Source organism: Hylobates moloch, unplaced genomic scaffold (genome assembly GCF_009828535.3).
Source record: "Hylobates moloch isolate HMO894 unplaced genomic scaffold, HMol_V3 SCAFFOLD_19, whole genome shotgun sequence".
NCBI classification, from domain to species: domain Eukaryota; kingdom Metazoa; phylum Chordata; class Mammalia; order Primates; family Hylobatidae; genus Hylobates; species Hylobates moloch.
The window spans coordinates 9,451,752-9,473,953 of NW_026652294.1; the positions used below are offsets into that span (position 1 = coordinate 9,451,752).

Sequence of the window (22,202 nt, forward strand, 5' to 3'; positions counted from 1 at the left end):
TTGGTGGCTTGAAATTAGGAGTATTTACACCACGGGAATCAGCAGATGCTGCATATCAGAGCATTTATTTTTCTCTCCCCCTACCCCAGAGAGCCAGGTGTTTAAAAGTAGAGTCACCAGAACACTAGTGGCTGGCTCCTCGTCATCACTCAGGGATTCTGCTTCACCGTCACTGCCTCTCAGAGACCTTCCTGGTGGCCCAGACTAGGAACTCTCACGCACATCCCCTCTTCTAATTCTCTGCATTCTTCTTTGTTGTCTGTCATTCTGGCCCCTCCCCTAGAATGTAAGCTCCATGAGGGCAAGGCAGTTGTCTTTCTCCCCACTGCATCCCACCACCTAGAACAGCATCGCCATGTGGTTAAGTGCTTGGGAGTGTTTGTTGAATGAATAACTATGCCAGCCCTCTTGAATATAGACTATACTGCCTAGCAAGTTTTGAGTATTTTTTTTCTTTGAGACAAGGTCTCACTTTGTCGCCCAGGCAGGAGTGCAGTGGCATGATCACAGCTCAGATGATCCTCCCACCTCAGCCTCCCAGGTAGCTGGAACTACAGGTGTGCGCCACCATGGCCAGCTAATTTTTTGTGGTTTTTGTAGAGACAGGGTCTCACTCTGTTGCCCAGGCTGGTCTTGAACTCCTGGGCTCAAGTGATCCACCAGCCTTGGCCTCCCAAAATGCTGGGATTACAAGCATGAGCTACCATGCCCAGCCCTGAGTATTATTTTGAACCTAACCTCAATCACTCACTGTAGTTCAGTTTCTCAATCTTGGCACTATTCACATTTGGGCCTGGAAAGGAGAGTAGTGAGGCCTGTCCTGCGCATTGTAGGATATTGAGCAGCATCCCTGGCCTCCACCCATCAGGGACCCATAGCATTCTTCCTCCCTGCAGCCATGACAACCAAAGATGTCTCTAGACATTGCCAAGTATGCCCTGGGGGGCAACATTGCCCCTGGGTGAAGAGCATTCCCACTACCCTGTGGGAAGGGTGTTACTCTTCCCAGTTTGTAGCCAGGGACACTGAGGCCCAGAAAGGAACTGGACATGTCCAACAGTCCCACGTGGGAACAGAGAATAGCTACCTTCTGGCTGACACCAAAGCCCATGCTCTCACCAACCTGTCCAGATGCTCAGGCCCCACAGCAATCTCCTGAGAGGGTCCCAAGAACTATACCCGTGTAACAGGTGAGGAAACTGCGGCTCAGAGAGGTGAATCCCCTGCCTAGAGTCACACAGCACACAAGTGGCAGGGCCAGGATTCAAACCCAGGCTTGTCTGCCTCCTAAACCCTCCCGCTGTCTCCTGGGGCAGGGACGCTCATTCACTCTCGAGCTCTCTTTCTCTCTCTCTCTTGCTCTTGCTGTCTCTGTTTAGCCCGAGCCTGCCAGGTTCCTGAGGCCCCACCTGAGGTGCCAGACGCAGGGGTTTAATTTTTCTATCGCTGGCTCCCAGACTGTTTATGGTTGACTCGGGCTCCTGGCAAAATGATCAGGAGCCGGGGACTGGCTCATCTCATGGATTCCCTCCACAAGAAGGCTGACCATTACTCACACATATCAGGGAACTGTTCCTTGGGGGACACAGGGAGAGCTGTCAGGTGGTAAAAAAAAAATACCTTGGAGCTACCATCCCACTGCTAGGAACCCGTGCCTGATGGTGGCAGGCTGTGACCAGACCACAGGGTCTGATTGCCCCGAACAAGAAGAAGGTCTGCACATATAATTCTCCCCTCCCCTCCTTTCCCCGGCCCCACACCGGCCCAGTAGTGAGGCCTGAAATTGCTGATGCAGGGGCAGTGGGTTCCAGCCTGGCCCCACCCTATGACATTGTGACATTTATTGAGCAAGTCCCCAGTGCCAGGCCCAGGGCTAAGTGCCTGAAGTACAGCCTGGCATCGTTTCCCCTCCAGCCTGCACCACTTGCTAGCCAATCTGTGCCTTTCATTTCCTCATCCCTAAGATGAGACAAACAATAGCGACAATGCCACCATGCACTTCCTAGGTTCACTGACTGACGCCCTATATATGAACCACCTGGTATATAGTCGGTGCTCAGTAAAATCTGATGCTGGCATATAGTACTTTCTCTGTGTTAAGCAGGCTTCTGAGTATCAACTCATATATATATTAACTCGCTGAATCCTTCTAGCTCCATGAGGTGGGAACTACTATTATTCTCTTTCACCGATAAGGAAATGAAGGAACAGAAAGATTAAGTAACCTGCCCAAGGACACACAGCTAGGAACTGGAATTGCTGGGGTTTGAACCCAGGTTGTCTGGCTTCAAAGCCTGTGCCCTTAGTCGCATAATTATAATGCCAGCTAAAACATACTATTTGGTCCTCACAATATTTCTGTGAGGTACACACTTTTTTTTTTCCTTTTTTCAATTTTATCTATGAGGAAAGAAAGCTGGGAGCAGTGAAGTGGCTTGTCTGAGGTGGCCCAGCTCAGAAGAATCAAAACGCCAGGCCTGAAACCCACAGCAACCATCTGACAGGCTATGGTGCTACTGTGGCTTCCCCAAGGTCAAGAATTCTCTCCTGCACAATGTCCACCTCCACAAGAGGAAGGGAACAAGGGCTGCCATCACCAACCACTAACCAGGGGATGTACGTCGTGGTGCTTTTTTTTTTTTTTTCTTGAGACAGAGTCTTGCTCTGTTGCCCAGGCTGGAGTGCAGTGGTGTGATCTTGGCTCACTGCAACCTCCACCTCCCGGGTTCAAGCAATTCTCCTGCCTCAGCCTCCTGAGTAGCTGGGATTACAGACACCCACCACACCCCACCCATTTTTGTATTTTTAGTAGAGACGGGGTTTCACCATGTTGGCCAGGCTGGTCTCGAGCTCCTGACCTCAGGTGATCCACTCGCCTCAGCTTCCCAAAGTGCTGGGATTACAGGCCTGAGACACCGTGCCCGGACCTGTTGTGGTGCTTTTTAAAAAGTCTTGGAAACCTCTAGTTTAAGAAGACCCAGTTCTGGTCTGCACAAGGCTTAGCCAGATAAAATCAAATCCTAGCTCTCAGGTGAGGGCATTGAGGGGCAGGAAGGGAAGCCCAAGGCCAACGGTCAACTATAGTCCTGTCCTGGTTCTGTGCCTGTGCTGTGTGACCTTGGCCAAGTTGCCTGCCCTCTCTGGGCTTTCGTTACCTCAACTGGAAAATGTTGTAGGGGAGGGGCACAAAAAACAGGAGAAGGTCTTTCCCATTCTAGAATTATACCTAAACTTTCACGTTAGTGCCATATTGATAGTGAGAAACCACAAGCATGTGTTTTAGATGTTCACCTACTACAATGTCACAGGGTCTACCACTGTCAAGTCTGGACGCCTTAGCTGCCAAGGCGAGCCCGAATATCTCCACATACACACACCCAGGCAGGGAAAACTGGGTCAGCAGACACTGGCCCATGGCGGCCAGTGCAACAAGCTCTCAAAGACTTTCCACGATGATGCCGCCGCAGGCTCCTGCTGGTCTGCCTGAAGTCAGCCTTCTAAGAAGTTCTGAATTTCCATTGCTCCCAAAATGGCCACAGAGGCCTTGGCAGAGAGCCGGCCCCTGAGAACTGCCCCTCAGAGGGTACTCGGGAGCTGGAAGCAGCCCCTTTCCCAGAAGTCATAAAGGGGAGCAGGACTGGGGCCCCTGGGTCTCCCCTGCAGTCATACAGAAGCCAGGAGCAGGGGATGCACCTAAGGGATCACAGGCATTCCCAGGGAGCAGGGAACTGAGCCCCCTCCCAGGCCAGGCCAGGGCTGAGTGCACACAGCTCAGATTTCAGGACCAGTTTCTCTGTTTGTTGAAACCGCCAAACACCCCCATATCCACCCAAACTGTGGGCAAACCCAGCTTTTCTCTCTATTTCGGCCTCAATGTGGATGGACTGTCAAAAAACACAACCGCCATTACCGTTCGCTGCACAATCTAATGTCAAAAATCTCAGACGCAGAGGAGGGAAGGTAGGGGCCTGCTGAGAACTAGGACACCAGTTTTTGCAGGCTTAAAAACAGATCAATTTTACTCTAAAGTTTAAAATGAAACATGCTCTTGTTTGGGAAAAGAATTTCATTAGGGGGAAAATATAATATAAAAATACCCATTTAGAAAGAATGTGCTATTAATTCTTAGCACTCTATGCAGAGGGGAAAATTGCATTTTTATCTAAATGGTGTTTCTGCATAAGCCATTTACAATATTCTTTGCCTCTCTGTAATAGGCCCTGCTACCATTAGTACTGGGACAACCAGGCTGAGGGCTGAAATCGCCCTCAAACACATTTAATACATAACCTCTGAAAATCTATTCCAACAGGGACCTTAGCGAACAGGCCGGCATTCCTTTTTTTAAGGAAGAAATAAATATTGCTGGGTTGTGGGTCGGGGGGAGTTGGGGAGTTGGGGAGTGGTGTGCTGATGCCGGAGGAAGGGACAAGATGGTTTAAGTTAAAAACAAATGGTCTGAGTCCCTTTAGCCAGATGTAAAATTGCAATCGTTTTGTGGTTGGACGATTGCAACTATTTGACCGCCTGCATCTATATAGATGTGTGTGCTGGCATCTGTTACACACACACACACACACACACACACACACACACACACACACACACACACGGGTTTCCATCAAACAAGCAAACAAGGAAAGGATGAAATCTGGGATATGAAAACAAACTATTTTTAAACGCTAAAGCAAATACACCAAGATAGTAATACTGCTATTTTCCCATTAAACCAAGTTTCTCTCAATTTGAAAAGCGAGAATAATCTAAACAATACTTCCAAACAAACTGCTCGGAGTCTGGGTGTTGTGGCCTCCCCCGTTCCTAACAACGGAAAAACCCCCTCTGTCGAGAAGCAAAAACACAGGCAGCGATGGGGCCGGCCGCTTCTCCACGTCCGGCCACGTCGCACCAAAGGAGTCCTCCCCCACATCTTACGCCTGGACGCCAAGACGTCTCAAACTTCAAAATGCAATACTTTTTCTTTTTTCCAAAAAGTTTCTTTAAAGTCCTCCAGCTCTTTCTCTCTTCGATTCCCAAAATAACTACTTACTTAATACCAAATGTTGGGGAACTAAATTAGTTCATTAAGGAAATGCAGGGGCCGTGATGGGCACCGAGCGTGGGGGCTCTTGCAATTTCGCTGCCATGAGCCAGAACGCCTCTGGCTGCTCTCTTCCGGCGTTACCTAGCTCATAAATCCTTCCTTTAAAACCAGGAGTCTAGAAATGTCATAATTATAGCTGATACAGGTAACAGGTGTGCCCCCCATGGCCCCTCCCAGCCCCACCACGGCCATCCAGACAAGCCTCTGGAAGATTTAGTGGTCTTGCCTGGGGTGTCGTAATTACCGGAAATGACTCTGGTTTTAAGGGTTAGATAAAGACCCTCTCCAAATTTAAGGCCAGACACCAATGTCCATTAGACTTTAACGGGCCCACATAAAAAAAGAAATTGTATCCTCATCTCTCCAAATGCCTGTTTCCTCAGCGCCTTCGGTTCATTTCAGGCTGGCTCAGGGCCGAAAAGACTCCGTCTGGCCCTCACTCTGCAAAGGCAAGGCCTTGGTGAGAACCGACGAGATGAGCAAGGAATTAAGCAAATGGTGGGGGGTGCCGAAAACACCATTTCTCAAAAACTGTTATGGCCGAACCCTGGCGTTTTGACGGTTGTTTTTTGAGTGGAATTTTAGCCCATCATCTGAAGGCAGAGAGACAGGAAGGCTGTGGGGAGCCCAGAGAGGAAGAGGGGGGCCCCCAAAGAAGCGGGGCTGAAGTGCTCACACCATCAAAATGACACATGCTCCCCTTTAGAGACTCAGTGTTAGGAAAGGCCAAAGCTGAGGGCTGTTTTGCTTTGTTTTTCCTTTTCTCAGCTTCCGAGACTTATGCATACTTTTTCTTCCTTCTTTGGAAGTCAAACGATGCATTTCTTAAAAGTTAAACACACAGACACACATCCTCCTACCACCACCACCACCACGTGTCAAGGAAGCAGCATAAATGGTGCTGCAAAGAGGCTGAAGATTCCCAACTGTCCACCCATGTGCAGAGACCTCTGGCCCACACGAGTGCTCAACTCCCAGTAAATTAAGAATTAATGCTCAGAAACGCTCAAGGTCCGAGAACCAAGGCACCAGAAGGAGGCCCGTGTTCTTTGGCTGTCTCCAAGGCTCTGGGGAGGCTGGGTTTGCTTAACGACTGGGCTTTTTCTCCCTCCTCCTGGACGAGTGATGGTGAAAGGCGCCACTCACCTCCTCTTCCTGTCCTGAGGAGGTGGTGGGAACCTAGACTACTGGTGGCCATTATTCTATGCCAGGCAATCAGGGCCCCATTAATGTGTGTGCACGCGCGCGCGCGCGCACACACACACATACACACACACTTCTAATCCCAGCAAAATGCTTCACAGGCGCTGAGCACAAAATAAATGCTTATTAACTAAACTGACCCAAAATAGTGAAATGTACAAGTAAATTAATCATGCCTTTCCCGGAGGCCTAACAAGATTAAAAATTCGGCAAAAATTGACCGCACGGAGATCAATACGCATCTACTTCAAACTGAACGAGGCCAAAACTTTGTTTAGAGCTTCTTCTAGGGGGAAAAAATTATTTTTTCATTTCTTATTAAGACTTCTCAGGCCTGTGTGGTATGTGTGCGTGTGCACGTGCGTGTGTGCATGCAAGCAAAGCCCGGCAAAAGGCATTCAAAGCTTTCTGCCCAGACAATTTAGAAATAGTCATGGCATAAGGATCGTGAAATTGCTCCTGTTCTAAAAAGCCAAATTTTGATCCGCAGCCTCCCTTCCCTCAAATACTAAACAATCGCCAAAGGTTACATTGCAGGGGATGAAAATGGCCAATTTGTTTTTGGTCAATTAGGTCTCGCTGCAAAAGCATTAAGGGCTTCTGAAGGCTGGACCTGGGGTCTCCTGGAGGGAGGAAAGAGGAGACTCAATTTCTCCAGCTCCTTTCCACACTTGGCTTATCTCAAGTCAGGGAAATCTTCTTCTTGCTGGATTTGTCACTTACTTTGGTCCCCTTTTTGCCTACCATTCAGAGAAAGGAAAAATATATATATTGTGTGGGAGGGCATCACGGGGCACGCTTGCATTTCAAGGCATTGGGACCTGCCTACAAGGTCTATGAAAGCCAACATCATCCCTGAGGATCTTGCTAGGAGGGAAGCCTTAGTGGCCACCTTACAGGATCACCAGGGGAAAGGTCACTCCCTTTTCCCACCCCCATCATCCCTCTTTTATGGAAAGATCTGGGCCTCAAGGGACCAGCTCCTCTGCAGGAATTGGCCACAGGCACGTCTGGGTCTTGACCTACCCAGGGCCCATGTGGGTCTTCAGCCCCCTCGAGCCTGCCTCGGCCACTAACTCAACAGAAACGGGTCCTGACTGCTAACAGACCCACAATGCGGTCATCCAGTCTCAGGCTGGGTCCTCCGGATCTATTTCCCCCACGCATGTGCAGCGATGTGGGAGCCCTGGGCCCCACAGGGAAAGCTTGGGCAAGAACCTTCTGTCCTTTGTGACGGCCGACACCAGCCGCCAAGTAATTTATACACCCTCAGCCTAGCCCAGGTGATGTTGTTATAAATGACTTCCACATTTATAAATTATTTTCCACTCGCGAACCCCAAGAGTCAGTAAATGACACTTCAACTCATGTCGATGCATTTCTCCCTGCCCCATCCATCTCTTTGCCATGCCCCTATCCTGAGAAAATACATCGCACCCCAATTTCCATCTAGTCTTCCTCACTGGAGGTGCTTCTCTCTCTGCCTTCTGATTTGTTCGGAAATGAGGACCTACAGTGTCCACATCAGGATCAGGGCCCTAAAACTTGCAAAGACGTTTTTCAAACAGCACACAGGGACCAGGAAGAACCCACTAACTTCTCAGCAAATTCTCAACCAACCCCTGCTTTCTCTGGAAGACTGAGCTTTGGGGATTTCAAAGCAGGCTAGGTTTTCTGCCGACTTCCCCACCCCTTCTCTGATCATAAGATGGTCCCTCAGAAGTATTTTACTCCTGGTGGTCGCTGCCAATCACTCAACAATGCTTGTGTTCCAAGATCCAAGGGCATCTGAAAACACTGCTTCACAGTAACTGAAAAGGGTCATATCTTTTTTTTTTTTTTTTGACACCTCATCCTGCCCTGAATGACTGGATGAGCAAGAAGCTATGTGTGTGTGTGTGTGCGCGCGCGCGCACGTGTGTGTGTGCGTGCGCGTGTGTACGCACATGCGCATGCGTGGAGGGGTTCACTTATTAACTATCATCTCACATTCCAGGAGTTCCCAAATACGACCAAGAAAACCAGACCAGGCACACTGGGGCCCTCAACTTTGACGCAGAGAGATTTCTCCTAGTCATACCACGCAAAACGAGTGGCATCAGAAAGACCCCCCCCACAAGACGGTGTCACTCCAGGGAAATTTTTATCCCAAGTGTTGAGATCAAACAAAACCATCATGCCCAAAACTCTTTAAATTCTTCTCAGCACTGAGAAGAAAAAAACTACTTTTAAATCCTCACAATTGAATGCATCAACGGGCCATTTAGTTCTCATGAGTCAGGCTGCTGGAAGAGCGAGCAGGAAAAACAAAGCTGCAAGGGTGCCTCAGCACCAAAGTTAGTCCACATTTCCTCCAAAGACATGACCATGGCCATATACTTCTGAGTAACTATGGAGACTGTTTTTGAGGCATGCAAGATAAAAACAAGACCTGGTTCTCTTGTGGGTATCTTTGAAGTTCCCAACTTTCCAAAGATCTTCTATAGCAATGGGTCCCAAATATGCCTTCGCCAAGGGGTCTCCCTGTTTCCCTAAACTATTTCCCAACACACCTTGCGTCTCCCAAACCAAATACCAGCATAGGTAAGTCAGACTGCAGCCCAAGAAACCGAGATAGACGGAAGGAGCAGAATCCTAGGAGCAAACATTTTGGGGGAATCCAAGATTTTCAACAGAGAGATCAAAGATGGGAATAAGATGGAAGCTTCTGGTCACATAGTTGATCCTACAAACTCCAGGGGAAGTAGGGCAAGGTGAGTTCGCCGGACTTGAGCTTTCAAGATGAGAACACAAAAACGTGATTTCCCTCAACAATGTGAGTTTATATGGGAATGTTTCTTGGGGAATTTTTTCTCCCTTTTTGGACAAGTCCATTCCATGGAAGATGTTCCTTCTGGGACATTCACAGAGACCCAGCATGTTATTATGAATGCTCTAAGACCTCCAAACTGCTAGATTCAATTGCCTTATGTTTAAAGGGCATTTGGGTCCCTACGATGATGCGTAAATCGTGAAAAGATACGCATGCAATCACTGTAAAGTTCTCTCTGCTCCGGCTTCACAAGGAAGTGGTGATTATGAAATCCCACCAGCTTTCTCAGCCGAGAGAGAATGACAATTTGGGATGCTATGGCTATGACAAGTCCTCACTCAGGAGGTACCTAGGGTGCCAGTCCAATATGGTCTTGTCAGGCCCAAACTGGAAGCTATTGGGAACCCAGTTTCAACCCCTTGGATTTCAAGACTGTGAGAAACCCATGGCCGTTTCTCCCCTCCATGCCCTTTTGGGCAAACACCGGGTTGGGAGCAGACACTTTACTGGCTGCTCAAACCTCAGAGGCTGCTGATTAAAATGCAGGCCGGCACACAAAGCGGGTCTCAGCATCCTATAATAATTACATCCCGAGAACATGATGCCTTTCAAAAGTCCCTCCCCACGCAAGTAAATGAAACTTAATTCTGCTTCTCAATCCTGGTCACAAAATAAGTTTGGAGGTTTTGCCCCCTGAAGTGCATACTTGCGGGGTATCAATCATCTCACCCATGCTCTGCAAAGCAGCTGATCACCCAGGTGAGGCTGCGTGCTGTTCTGTCATCGGAAGATGGCAGGAAATGACCAGGGCCACTTTGTGTGGGGTGACCCATCAGGCATAACGTGCCAGGATCCCAGAACCATCTCTCCTTTTGAGTCCTGTTCACAGTTTCTCGGGGCCCTGGGTGGCTCTGAGCTGGGGACTGTGGCTGAGCTGTTCTGCATCAGGACACAGAGGGTCCCTGCAGGCAGGACCATGACTAATTTGAAAGCCCAGTGTCGTCTCTGCCACGTCGTTGGTACAAAAAGATTACAATAAAGGCTAGGAATTTCCATAAATGAGAAGCAGCGTCCGCTTCCCACAACTGGTGGGGGTAGGTGGGGGGGCGAGTAAAGAAGGGGAGGGAGCACTGATTCAAAGATTCCTCTCCTGGCAGGAAACTGGTGTTAGCTGAACTCAGCCAGAGAGACACCTCCACGCACGCTCACGCACAAAACCCAGCGAGGGGCGACGTGCGTCTGCTACTGAAATACTCCAGATCAAAGTCACCCACAGCCCAGGAGGCCTGGGAGGCTGAGATTTCGTAATTAGGATCTTCAAAATCCTCCCTCTATTTTTAGGACTCATGCTCATTCAGTCCTTTACAGAATCAGAACCTGTCAGCTAAGGCCATTGAGACTGAAGGGTGAGCTGCTTTCCCTGCTCGCCTTCAGAAAGCAGATTAAGGGTAAACTGGAGGAGTGACTCCAGATTGGATGGAAATACACTCGGCCATGCATATGTATATATGCGGATGCTGGGATGGGGCGAGGGGGAGAGGGGGGGCTTCTTCACACACTGAACTGCATGGGGCCCTGCTTTGCTCCCCTGAGATACAGACCCAGAGCTTCCACCCACCTCAGCTGTGCTCTTTCAAGCTGGCCCCCAGACCACTTCATTTGGCTCCAGTGTGTGTGAGAAGGCGAGGAGGCTTGAAAAATTTCCTCCAAATGTCCCTCTTCTCAATCACGCACTCATGTATACATCAACATCTCCACCAAGAGCGATCAAATCCCACACTCAAATCTGTCCACCCAAGACGCGCCTAAATATAGACACCATCCTAAAACAAACACATCGCCGGCAAGTCAAAATCCTGACTTGAGTCAAAATGATGAGGTTGGGCGATCCTGGCCCCTCCAGACCAGAGAACTGGGTGGAACAAGCAGCGGGTAATGAGAAAAGGACAGAAGGTGAACTCACTGGTTGCAGCCCCCCACCCCCTCCGACAAACAGAGGACCCCTCTGGCATGAGAGGATTTGGTGTTTTTATGTTGCGGTGTGCTTGGGAGGCCTGCTTGCTCCCACACACTCCCCAGACATTTGATCCTATTATATAAAGCTACAGCCTTTTAATCTCTAAAAATAACCAAACAGAGGTAAATACAGTATTCCTTACCAAGAGTGTTTATCTCTCCTAAATGCTTTCGGCAAAGCTGATCACTCCCTGGGCAAAGAACACAATCCGACGTCATTGTCATTCAAGTGGAGAGAAACGGGTCACAAGTGATTCTGCTACATTTTCCAGCATGGAGTGAGTTTAGAAGATCCTGTGAAATCCCAGTGACCCACTCAAGTTGGCCCTTCCACAGTGGGAAGAATTTTCCTCCTCTAATTTCACCTGGTCCTGGAGGACTATTTATTAAAAATGTATATTTTATATCAGCACAGGGTATCAAGTAACTTCTTGGCAAGAGTAGCCGCATTTTCCAAACCTATTAAGATTCTTTGTGGAAATTTAAATACCTCTGTCAGGCAAACAAAATCATATCAGGAATCATAGAATTTCATTGCTAGAAAGAGAAATTAGATTAACTAACTCTCACTCCTTTCCTAGAAACCTCAATAAACTAGAAGTACATTTCAACAGTTCCTTATTTCCGGTCTGAAGGGACCTCACAAGAAATCTAAATAAATTTATATTAAAGAAAGCTATACTTGAGGAAAGCCCTTCAATCTATAAAAATTGCATATACATATATGAGAATATATAAATATATTTTGCATATTAGAAAGCAATGGCTATTTAAAATCAAAACAGCCAGAAAACCCAGTGGTAGAAAACCATGACAAGTTCAACACTCCCAGCCTTCAGCCCCTTAAAACATCCTTGTCCTTTATTAATATTTAGTAGAAATGTATGATTGCAGATGTGTGTTAGGTTGGGGTTTTATGTTGGGAGGCGGGCAACGTAGACAGGTTTATTACAGCCATGAAATATTAAACAAGCACCAAAGAACAGTAGTTTGATGTCCTGGGATATCCAGGGAGCAGGCAGGCCCCAACGTCAGCTGCACAAAGGGGGCCCTATCTGTTTACATTATCCCTTATTAACACCTGCGAAGTTTTGGGTTACATCTTCCGGAGGCGCAAAAGTCACATGAAGGCATACAACTCATGCTGGGTAATTTCACAGGGAAACAGGATTGCAAAGCTCTTTGCCTTCCCCCAAACAAGTTCGAATGAGCCTTAAAAATTCTCTCAGGAAAACAGTGCTTTGCTCTGAGGCTAGGACCTACCTACCCCCTGCCCCAAGTCTGCCCCATGTCTAAAGAAATTCCATGTTCAAATCTTGCCTGCCTAGGATTGCTCAGTGCTGTTACTGTGTTCTGACTGCAACACTGGGAGAAGCATGAAATTCCAAAAATTTCTCTGGCATCACTGTAAAAATATCATACTTCCAAAAAGGGCAGGATTGCTTGCAGAACGTGTACCGAGACTGCTCCCATTTCAATGTATGTGAAAGAGTACTTCAAGACTGCCCTGGGTTTCAAGATAGAGCTAGCAGGAGAAAGGAGGTTTGGCAAGGATAAACGTATTACAGAATACGGTTAATTCAACTTTTGAAAATTGTAAGGGGCAGGAGGGGAGAAAACATACTTTTTCCAACTTAATACACATTATCTATAGTCTATCATTATCTCTCCTTCTCTCTGTGTTGAAATTCTTCCGTAGCCACACACCTATTACAAAGATAGGCGGATGATTTTGCAAACTCTTTTTAAATTCATACAATTCTCACCAATTTAATTGATGTTTGAATAGGCCCAAACTCAGGCTGGGTTTTTTTGTTTTTTTTTTCCCTTTCCACAATCTCACCCTTTCCCCACCACAACTGTACAAATAGAGCCTCATGCTCAGAGGTGAAGTTGCATTATATAAAAGTTGTTGGGTGGGTTGATTAAGAAGTCAAGAGAAGCATGATTTGGAGAGACCAGCTAGATTTCCTGGTTTAAAAACTCATCATCCCATGTGATGTTGGCCTAGACTTTGCAAGAACGACAACTTGCCAGTCAAGTTCCCTCCCCTCCAAAGGACATCTCAAACCCATAAGACAATCTGGGCACGTCTCAGTGGCTACACGCCTTGTGCAGTTCTGAAGACTTATTCGTTCCCTCCAATCCGAGCACGGATCATTTTGTTAAATACCGACTAGTATTTTGTCATTGGAGTGAAGAACTTCAGAAACGGTGTTAATATTTAATCACATTAGTACTGGCATGTTTTACAGCGTGACAAAATAAAATATCATTACAAAAATGGGCTTTGCCTGCAAGGGGGGTAGAAAAAAAAAATGCTGGGGCTGGTACCTAGAGAAGGTCTATTCAAAGCCATTGGACACCACTGCTCAAGGCTAACGGGACCATGAGCATGTTTTTAAAGGAAAAGCAGAACATTTTGCTATGATTTTTTTTTCTGTCTCTATTTCGAAGTGGCACACTTCACTCTGATTTTCAGCCAGGGGACTCAGGGGCCTGTAGAAAGCTCTGTGTACCTATTTATACAATGTGTGCAGATGGAACTACAGGGTGTTATCATAATGAAAAGTTTAATCATCCTTATTTACTACCAGTGAGGGAGCAGGATTCAGATGCAGATACCTTATAAAGCCTTAACTAGCAACCCCGAGGCTACAGAAGCTTCGACTGACCTCAATTCGCTGCTTTATCGAGGAAACTGTCCTTCCCACACCACAGAGTAGAAAACAAAGGAGGTCAAGTGGGTGTCCCTGCTGGTGCTTATAAGACAGTCAGCCCTGCTGGTCCCTAATGGAAGTCCCTGTTGTCCCACGTGCAGGGGAGGGCTTCCTTTAGCTTACAGGAGAAATCAACCCTAAAGTGACTAGCATCTGTTTCTAAAAAATATTTTCATTCATCTGACTGTGATGATGACACAAACAAAACATTTCTTTGGTGACATTTCTTCATTCACAGCCTGCATCTTCATCTCTAAAGGAAGGACTGGAAAGGGGATGGGGAGAGACATCTTCTAAAAATCTCATTAAAATGACCCTATACCTGTCCACCTAGTCTATGAAGGCCCTTTAAAAGACTTGAAGATGAAGTGCTACTGTTTTTGTTTAAATGGATTCTTTAAATCAGGGTTTTTGGTTTTTTTTAACTTTTCTCACCTCATTTTGGCCAATATGTTCTTAATTACTAGGAGTAGGGGGGAGGATGAGAAGGGGAAGGGGGAGGGGTGGCCAGGCCAGGCCAGGTAGAAGTGACAGGGCCTGAGATTTGTGCTAACCAGCTATCGATCGGGCCAGATCGAGATGTTGTGTACAAGAAAATAAAGGGGTCAGGGGAGCAAGCAGGATGTTGTGTCCAACTCGATTTTAAAAAGGGGGGAAAAAAAGGGAGAAGAAGCTGAGGGTCCCAAACTAACCAATTTATGGCCTTGCCTGGGAGAAGCCTGGAGAATGCTGATGCTGGCCGCAGCATCTGCTGTGCATGCTAAACACCCAGCTTCAAATGAGAGAGTGCGTCCCGGGCGTCCTGGGCTGGGCAGTAACCGTGGAACAAAGAGAAAAAGCAGAGAGGCTGCATTCATGAATTAGAAAACCTAAGCGGGAAAGCTACCCGGGATGAGCGCCTTGAAAGCCCCAAGTTCTGAACCACCCAACTCCCAGCCCACTCCCGCTTCCTCTCCTCTTGCCTCCCCCAGCCCCCATGCCATTCTCCTAAAACCTACCCTCACCTTAAATCCAGGGTCAAGACATGGCAGGATGTGGGGAGGATGAGGGAAACGAAGGCAGAGGAGGAAAGAACTGTAAAAGAGGGCAAGAATCGCATTGAGGGGGGACACATTTCTAAAAACAAGGTTAAAATGCCAGCCACTGGTTCCATGGTGATAGGGAAACCAAGGGAATTCAACTATAGTTTAAAAGAAAGAGATAGAAAGAAAAAAATGATGTTACCTGATTTTAAGAAGCCATTAGATATAGATAGATACATATAGAGACACACATATCTATATATACACCTATATATATATACACACACACACTTTATATACAGACATTTTAAAGCTCCATTCAGATAAAATAAATATCTACAGCAACCCAGTCATCCTTAGGTTAAAAAGAACTGTTATTACTTTAACTGGAATGGCAGCCCATTTACTAACCCCACCCCTCCCACCTTAAAGGCCTCCAGGCCTGGTGGGGAGGGGGTGCTTAGAATGCAAACGAAAGCTGGGACAGGACATCTGTCACCAAAGCCAAGCAAGATATTGACAAACACGGATCCTTTGTGTCTTAAGAGTATATATCCGTATCCCCATACACAAATGATGTCCAAGCTGACCCCACCCCAGCATTCCCCCTCCCCAGCCCCACCAAATGTCAAGGAGATGCACCCTGAAAAGGTTCCCTGCCTCCTGCAACCCCCACAGGTCTCCAGTTTTTCAATGAAACTGATAGCTAAGAAGAGATAAAATAGCTATTCATTAGGAACAAATGTCAAATTAGGCGTTGCCTCTGAGTGATGCTGCCGACACCAGGGCTGGTAACTTTTTTTTTCTAAAGATGCTGGCACCTAACAGAACTAGAGCTAGAGGCTGACTAACTAGGAAAAGGTGGGAGGCACTAACACAACTTCCCAGGTGTCCTGCCAGGGAAGGCGGCACACAGCTGCTAAAAAGTGGAACCAGCCTCAGTGCTGAGTGTGGGGAGGGGTCTTAGTGTGAAAGGGAAGGGGCAACTCAGCTAAAACCCGGGGTGTGGGGGAGGCTGGGCGGGGTACTCTACAAGATTCCCAAAGGGCTGCCATCTAAGTTTTTGTCACCCTGTGGCACTAGAATCTACCTGGCAGCATGTGGGGGGCTGGGGGGCAGTGTGTGGGGGGGGGGGGGGTCTGTCCTCACAGCCGTTGGTGTAAGCAAAGGTGGGATAACCAGCTCCTAGTTGGGGATTAGGAGGGTCTGTGCCCTCCAAACCTCGAAGGACCCCAAGGGGCGAAGGCTAAGTCCTGCCCTGGGGATGGGGCGGGTCACCCGGGAAGTGAGAGGAAAACGGGTGCGCATATACCTTCTTTGCTGTTGGGGTTCTGGGGTTTGGCCTTCTCCCAGGGCGCCAACGTCTTGTCGTCGTCCGCGCTGTCCACCAGGGCCTTGTCAGCGGGCATGTACCAGGCAGCGCTGTGCTCTGCCATCAGCGAGTCCAGGTCAATGGTGCTCATGGCGCTCTTGACCGCCTCGGAGCAGCAGCTGCCAAGCTCGCTGTCGCCATTCTGAGCCCCTGAGGCCCCGACGGCGCACTCACCCTTCTTGCCACCCTTCAGCCCCAGAGGCTGGTCCTCGGAGATGCTGAACTGCTGCCTCTGTAGCTGGATCTGCGCCTGAAGGATCTCCAGGGGGTGGATCTCGTCGGGTGGCGGGGCGCCGCTGCTGCTCGTCGGGGTGCGGACCTGCTCCAGGCCCGGCGTGCCTGGATGGCCCGGGCCCCCACCGCCGCCGTAGCTGTCAGGGGTCGAGGTAGAGTTAGACATGATGCCCAGGCCGAGGGCAGGCGGGGGCGCCTTCGGTCCGTGTTCCCCGGCGCCTACCCCACGGGGAGGGAGTTTGGGCGAGCCAGTCACCAGGGGACTCCTGCTCGCTTTAACTAGTGCCTGGGGGTTGTCAGAGCTGGACGACACCTCGTCCTCATTGGCGTAGCTCGTGCTCACCTCGTCCGAGGCGAACTCACCCACGTGTGGCGAACTACTGTCCGACTTGGCCCCGCCGTCCAGGGACCCAATGAGGTCTGGCTGATCCCCCAGGAGCAACTCAGCCCCCTTCCCCCAGGATGGCGACGTAAGCGCCTTTTCGTGGGGCGTCGGTGCCCCGCGCGTCTCGCCGGCGGAGCTTCCCCCGACGGCTGCGCCTGACGCTTGCTGCTGCCCTGGGCTCACCCCAGGTGCGCCCCCGCTATCCGGAGCCGCCGAGTACTTGTCAAAGAAGGTGCCAGGGCTCACGTGACCACTGTCCCTTTTTCTGCGACCCCGTCCCCGGCCGCCGCCCCCGGGGACCGGCTTGCCGTCATTCCCCGACGTGGATTCCAGGGTGTAGTTGGGGGAGAGGCTGGTGCCGTCCCCCTGGGCTGGCGGGTTGGGCGGCCCCGAGGCTTTGGAGCCGCTGCTACTGGTCCCGGATGGGCCTCCGGGTCCTGGGGCCCCAGGAGCAGTCCCTCCTGGGAAGTAATCCGAGCCCGGGTTGCCGGCCACTGCCGCGCCGTCGGTCTCGTTCTGGCTCAGTTTCCTCTTGCCCTCGGGCGGGTTCTTCTTGTTGAAGGTCACGTTGAGGTTGGGGGCCCCGAGGCTAGCGATCATGTTCTGGCAAGCGGTGGAGAGCGCAGCCAGGCAGCTCTGGCCGAACAGGTTGTCCTTGGAGCTGGGCTTGTTGAAGGAGCCCAGCGAGAGTGCGCCCAGTTTACTGGCCGAGGTGCGCTGGCTGGGCTGGAAATCAGGCTGCGGCGGGTAGGCACCCCCGCCACCGCCGCCAGCGGAGCTGCCACCGCCCCCTCCCGCGCTAGGGGGCGAGTTCACGCCTGGACCGCTGTGCGGCGTGGCCTGCCGGCTCGCTGCACCAAACGGAAAGCCCGGCTGGCCCCCGAGCGCAGACGTAGCGAAGTCCGGCGGCGGGGGCCGGCGCTCCGAAGCAGCGCTGGGGAGCCCCACGCCCGCCCCGGGCGACTGCAGCTGACCCAGGCCGCCCAGACTGCCCCCGAACTGCAGGCCCGGTGAGGGCAGCGCGGGCACGTGGCCCTCTCCGGGCATCCTCATCGGCTCCTGCAGAGGGCCCCGGAACAGCACCCCCGAGCCACCGGGAGGAGGAGGGGGCGCCAGGCTGGGGTCGTGGGGGCCACAGTCAGCGGGCAGGCCCGAGCCGCCCATCCTACGGGGCAGCAGGTCTCCGGGCGGCGGGTGCGGACCTGAGAACCACGCGCTCTCTTGCGCCAAGTGCGGCGCCTGCTGCTCGAAGGTGCCCAGACGCCCGGCGCCCGTGCTGCCGCCTTCGCGCTCAAAGTTGGGCTGAGCCAAGCCGCCCACCGGGCCGCCATGCACCAGGCCGCCCTGGCCCACGTCCCCGGGGTGGCCTAGCTGAGCCAGGTTGGGCTGGCGCAGCCGCTGCTGCTGATTCCGCGACGCCATCTGCTTAATCATGAGGGCCGCGTTTTGGCGCTGCTGCTGCTGCTGTTGCTGTTGCTGTTGCTGCTGCTGCTGCTGTTGCTGCTGTTGCTGCTGCTGCTGCTGCTGCTGCAGGGACTGGTGGTCCGGGGCCGGATGCTGCAGGGGCGGCCCCGAAGGGAAGCTGTCGGGCACAGGCGGTGTGAACTCGCCGGGTAGGCCTGGGTAGGCGGAGGGGGAGAGGTGGTTATCCAGAGCGCCGTTGTGCATGCTGCCGTTCCACGAAGCGCAGCGGTCCACTCCCGCGCTGCCCGGGAAGTCGAAGCGCGGCCTCTTGGCCACGTTCATGTAGGGGGGCGCGTCGAAATGCTGCAGCCGCTGGTTGGGCGCCTGCTGCGGAGGAGGATGCTGCATGCTGAAAACAGGCTCGGAATAAGGGTGCATGCTCCGGTTCTCCAGCCGGTGGATGGGATACTCGAATTGCGCGTGCTGGCTGGGCAGCATGGGGCCTCCGTCCTGCAGGCCGCCGCTGGGCGTGCCCGCCTCGCCCTGCTGGGGCCGAGGGAGCGCAGGCGGGCACGAATTTTGTCGGACTAGAAGCCCGGGTGGCGGCGGCGGCTGCTGCTGTGGCGGCTGCTGAGGGGGCTGCTGCTGAGGGGGTGGCGGGGCCTGCTGGGGAGGCTGCATTAACGGGTGCCTGGAGCCCACTGAGGGCTCCAGACCTACAGGCATCTTTCTGGCCCCACCGAACCTCTCAAAGAACACACCATGCTGTTGCTGCTGCTGCTGGGGCGGCTGCTGCTGCTGCTGCTGCTGTGGCTGCTGCTGCGGTGGCTGAGCGTGCATTTTGGACAAGCCCACCATGCCCGCAGCTCTAGGCATGGCCGAGGCGCCCGGGAAAGCGCCCCCGGGAACCTGGCGACCCGCTGCATAATGAGGCAGCTGCCCTTCGGAGTCAGAGGGCGAAAACATGTCAAAATGTCCCGAGGGCGCCTCGCCCGGGTAATTGTATTCCAGCGAGTCGACGGCTCCTTGGTTCGTCACCCTCCGGGGCTCCAGACTGTGGGAATCGGAGCCGCTGGAGGACGGCAGGCCGTGGAAGGAGGCGGCTCGGTTAGGGCTCTGGTCCAGCGGCAGGCATGGGGCCGGCACGGCGTGGCCGGAGGCACCCGAACTGTGGAAGTCCGGGAGGTTCCCCGGTCGCTGCGGGCCGAAGCTCTCAGGCCCCTGGCTCTCCGCCATGTGCTCATAGCCCTCGGCGAAGGGCGGCTGGCTGCCCAGGCCTCCGGCTGCGCCGCCGTAGCCGAGCAGGCGACCCCCGTGCAGGCACGAGGCCCCGGGGTCCGGGCCACCGAAGTTGCTCCCAAAGTGGGGGTGATGCTGGTGGGGATGGTGACTTCCCGGGTGGCCGTGGTGAGGCTGCTGGCCGCCAAAGAAGCCGTGCACAGGCTGCGCCTGCAGCCCCCCTGCGTGCAACTCCGAGTGGCCGCGCGCGTGGAAGCCGTAGGGCTCCATGTTCATGCCCAAGATCGGGGGCTCGCCCAGCGCGCTCATGGCAGGATCCACAGGGCCAGGGGGCCCCCCAGTGTGGAAAGCCGGGGCCTTAAAGTGGGTGTTCATGCTCAGTCCGGTCTCGTTAAAGTTCCTCTCGCCCTGGCCAGCGTTCCTGCTGTTGATCTGGGGCTCGAATTGGTCCAGCCCAAACATACTTGGCGGGGGGCAGAGGGGGATCAATAGGGCATGACAGCCTGCTCTCCGCGGCGCGCCTCCGGCCAGTTACTCGTTCCAGCCCAGGATTGGGCGCTCCGGGACGCTCAGCACCGCGGGGGCTCAGCGCGCACCTCCACCCCGCCTGATGTGAGGGACGGGGGGGAGGAGGGGCGGGGTATCAGCTCCTCTCCCGAAGCTCCGATTCTGCCCGGGGAGGGCCTCTCACATCTTGCGAGGCCGCGGGGCCTCTAGGAGCCGTGTTGGTGGGCCCATGCCCCGGGCGGTTGTCACAGCCGCGGGTGGGTCTGCGGGGAGGGGACGAAGCCGCGGATGAACGGAGACAAAAAGTTAAGTGGGGGGAATGGGGAGGGAAGGGGGTTGGGAGAGCAGAGCGATCACCTTCTCAAGTCCGATTGGGTCTGTTGGGGAGCCCCCAGGACGCCGCCCGCAGCCTCCCGGAGTCCGTGGCAGAGCTGCTAAGGGCAGGGGAGGGAGACCCTTCAAAGCCGCGGCTAGCGCCGGGCACCGACAGAGCGGTCCCTCCCCCCGCCCCCCGGAGTCCCCGCGCCCTGCAGCCCGAGCCTCCACCGAGCACGATCCGCTCGCACAATCCCAGTAGGCTCCAGGCGAGCGGCTGCTGCTTCTTCAGCGGGTCGGAGGACTGGAGGCTCCGCTCGGCATCGCCGGTGCCGGCCCCGAGCCGAGGACGCAGAGGGGCTGGGAGGCGGCAGACGCCAAGGGCTGGAGCCGAGGGTCGGGGGAAAGGCGCGGCTCCTCTGCTCGGCAGCTGGTGCGCTGCGCCCCGCGCGCAGCTTCGCGGCCACGTCCGCCGCCTGCCGCTTCTGTCCTCCGCCGTTGGGTGTCTGAGTTCGCTGGAGTCTCCGCGCACCGTTGCAGGCGCGGGAGGGCAGCGAGACGAGGGGTTGGGTCGCTCCAAGCCTCCGGTTCCCTGCCTCCGTGCTGAGGTGCTTCGCGAGTCCCTCTCGGACCTGAGGGAGGGGGGCGTACGCGGGTCGGGGGGCCAAGCCGGGCGAGCAAGCTAAGGCGTTCCCGCTGCGCTCTCAGAGCCTGGAATGGGGGGAGGGGGGCGCGGGGGCAGCTCTGGGGGGTCTGCGCACCCCTCTCCCGACTAGCGGGGGGGCTCTGCGTGGGGCGTTCCGAGGGTCTCGGCTCCCCTCTCTGTGTCTGCCTCTCGCCCAGCGCCGGGAGAAGCAGCAACAAGTTTTGCATTTCAGCAATCAATTTCAGCCATTACATTTGCACCAATCAGCGCCGCCCAAGCTCCGGGCCCGGGGCGGGGCTCGCTCTTAAGGTGGTCCGGGGTCCTGGCCGCCGAGGCCCCCGCCACGAACCCGCACTACCCCAGCTCTGGGGTCCCCCGCGCCCGCCTCTCCTCGGGGTCCGGCATCAGTGCGCTGGGGGCGCGCCCTGGCCTCCGGGAGCATCGAGCTGGAGAGGGTGCAGGCGGAGGAGAATGGCGGGAGCTTGGCTTTGTTCACCCCCTTCCCATTCACACTGTTCCCAACTCCCCACCCCCAACTGGAGCGAGACCCACCGGGTGGGCAGGGGGCGGGGAGGTGGGCGGTGAGCGGTACGGGGCGCTCAGACAATGAGGTCGCCAGGCAAAGACCCTGGACTCGCCACGGAAAGTCGCTAAGTGTCTACTGCACTTCGGCTCCGGGGTGAACACTCCATTCTCCGCTAGCGGCGCCCAAGTTAGCCGGCTCTGGGATTTTCTTGGAGGGTAAAGCAGACGGGGAACCTCGAAGTTAGGGTTCTTCTCGAGAGACCTGGGCGCTTGCTCACTCCTCCGTCACTAGGGCGCTCACAATTGTTCCCCTTCCCCACTGCCTGGGGTTCCCGGTTCTCACCGGCTGGCGTGGGCTCCAAGGAGTCACAGTCACTCAGCCACTTTATAGGGGAGCACATCGGTTGAGCCCAGTAACCGGAGCGACTTGCGAGGCGGCTGGGAACCCCGAGAAGACACGCACGAAGAGGGCGCACCCGCCGGGCCGCACACCTTGCCCTGGGCCACCCGGTCCAAGGCCCAGGCCCTCTGCGGGTGCGAAGTTGGCCTCCTTAAGAGATCAATTAAACTGAAGAGGCCGAGGAATGGAATTGGGCTGTGATACTAAAATCAATAGGAGTAATTTAATATCTGCCCTGCTCTTTATGAAATATTTATCCCAATAATCTTAGTTAAAATGTTTAGATCTTCCTGATCCC

At 53.1% G+C, this 22,202-nt stretch overlaps 1 protein-coding gene across 1 annotated transcript in view; it reads right to left on the reverse strand.

Moving 5' to 3' along the window:
- MN1 (MN1 proto-oncogene, transcriptional regulator) overlaps positions 1–20,125 on the reverse strand; it is a 52,381-nt gene extending 32,256 nt beyond the window's left edge. The window contains exon 1 of the mRNA XM_032138805.2: positions 16,190–20,125. Coding sequence (XP_031994696.1) covers positions 16,190–19,973 — 3,784 coding nt within the window. The 5' untranslated portion in view covers positions 19,974–20,125. The remainder of the gene's footprint in view (positions 1–16,189) is intronic.
- Positions 20,126–22,202: the final 2,077 nt, after the last annotated feature.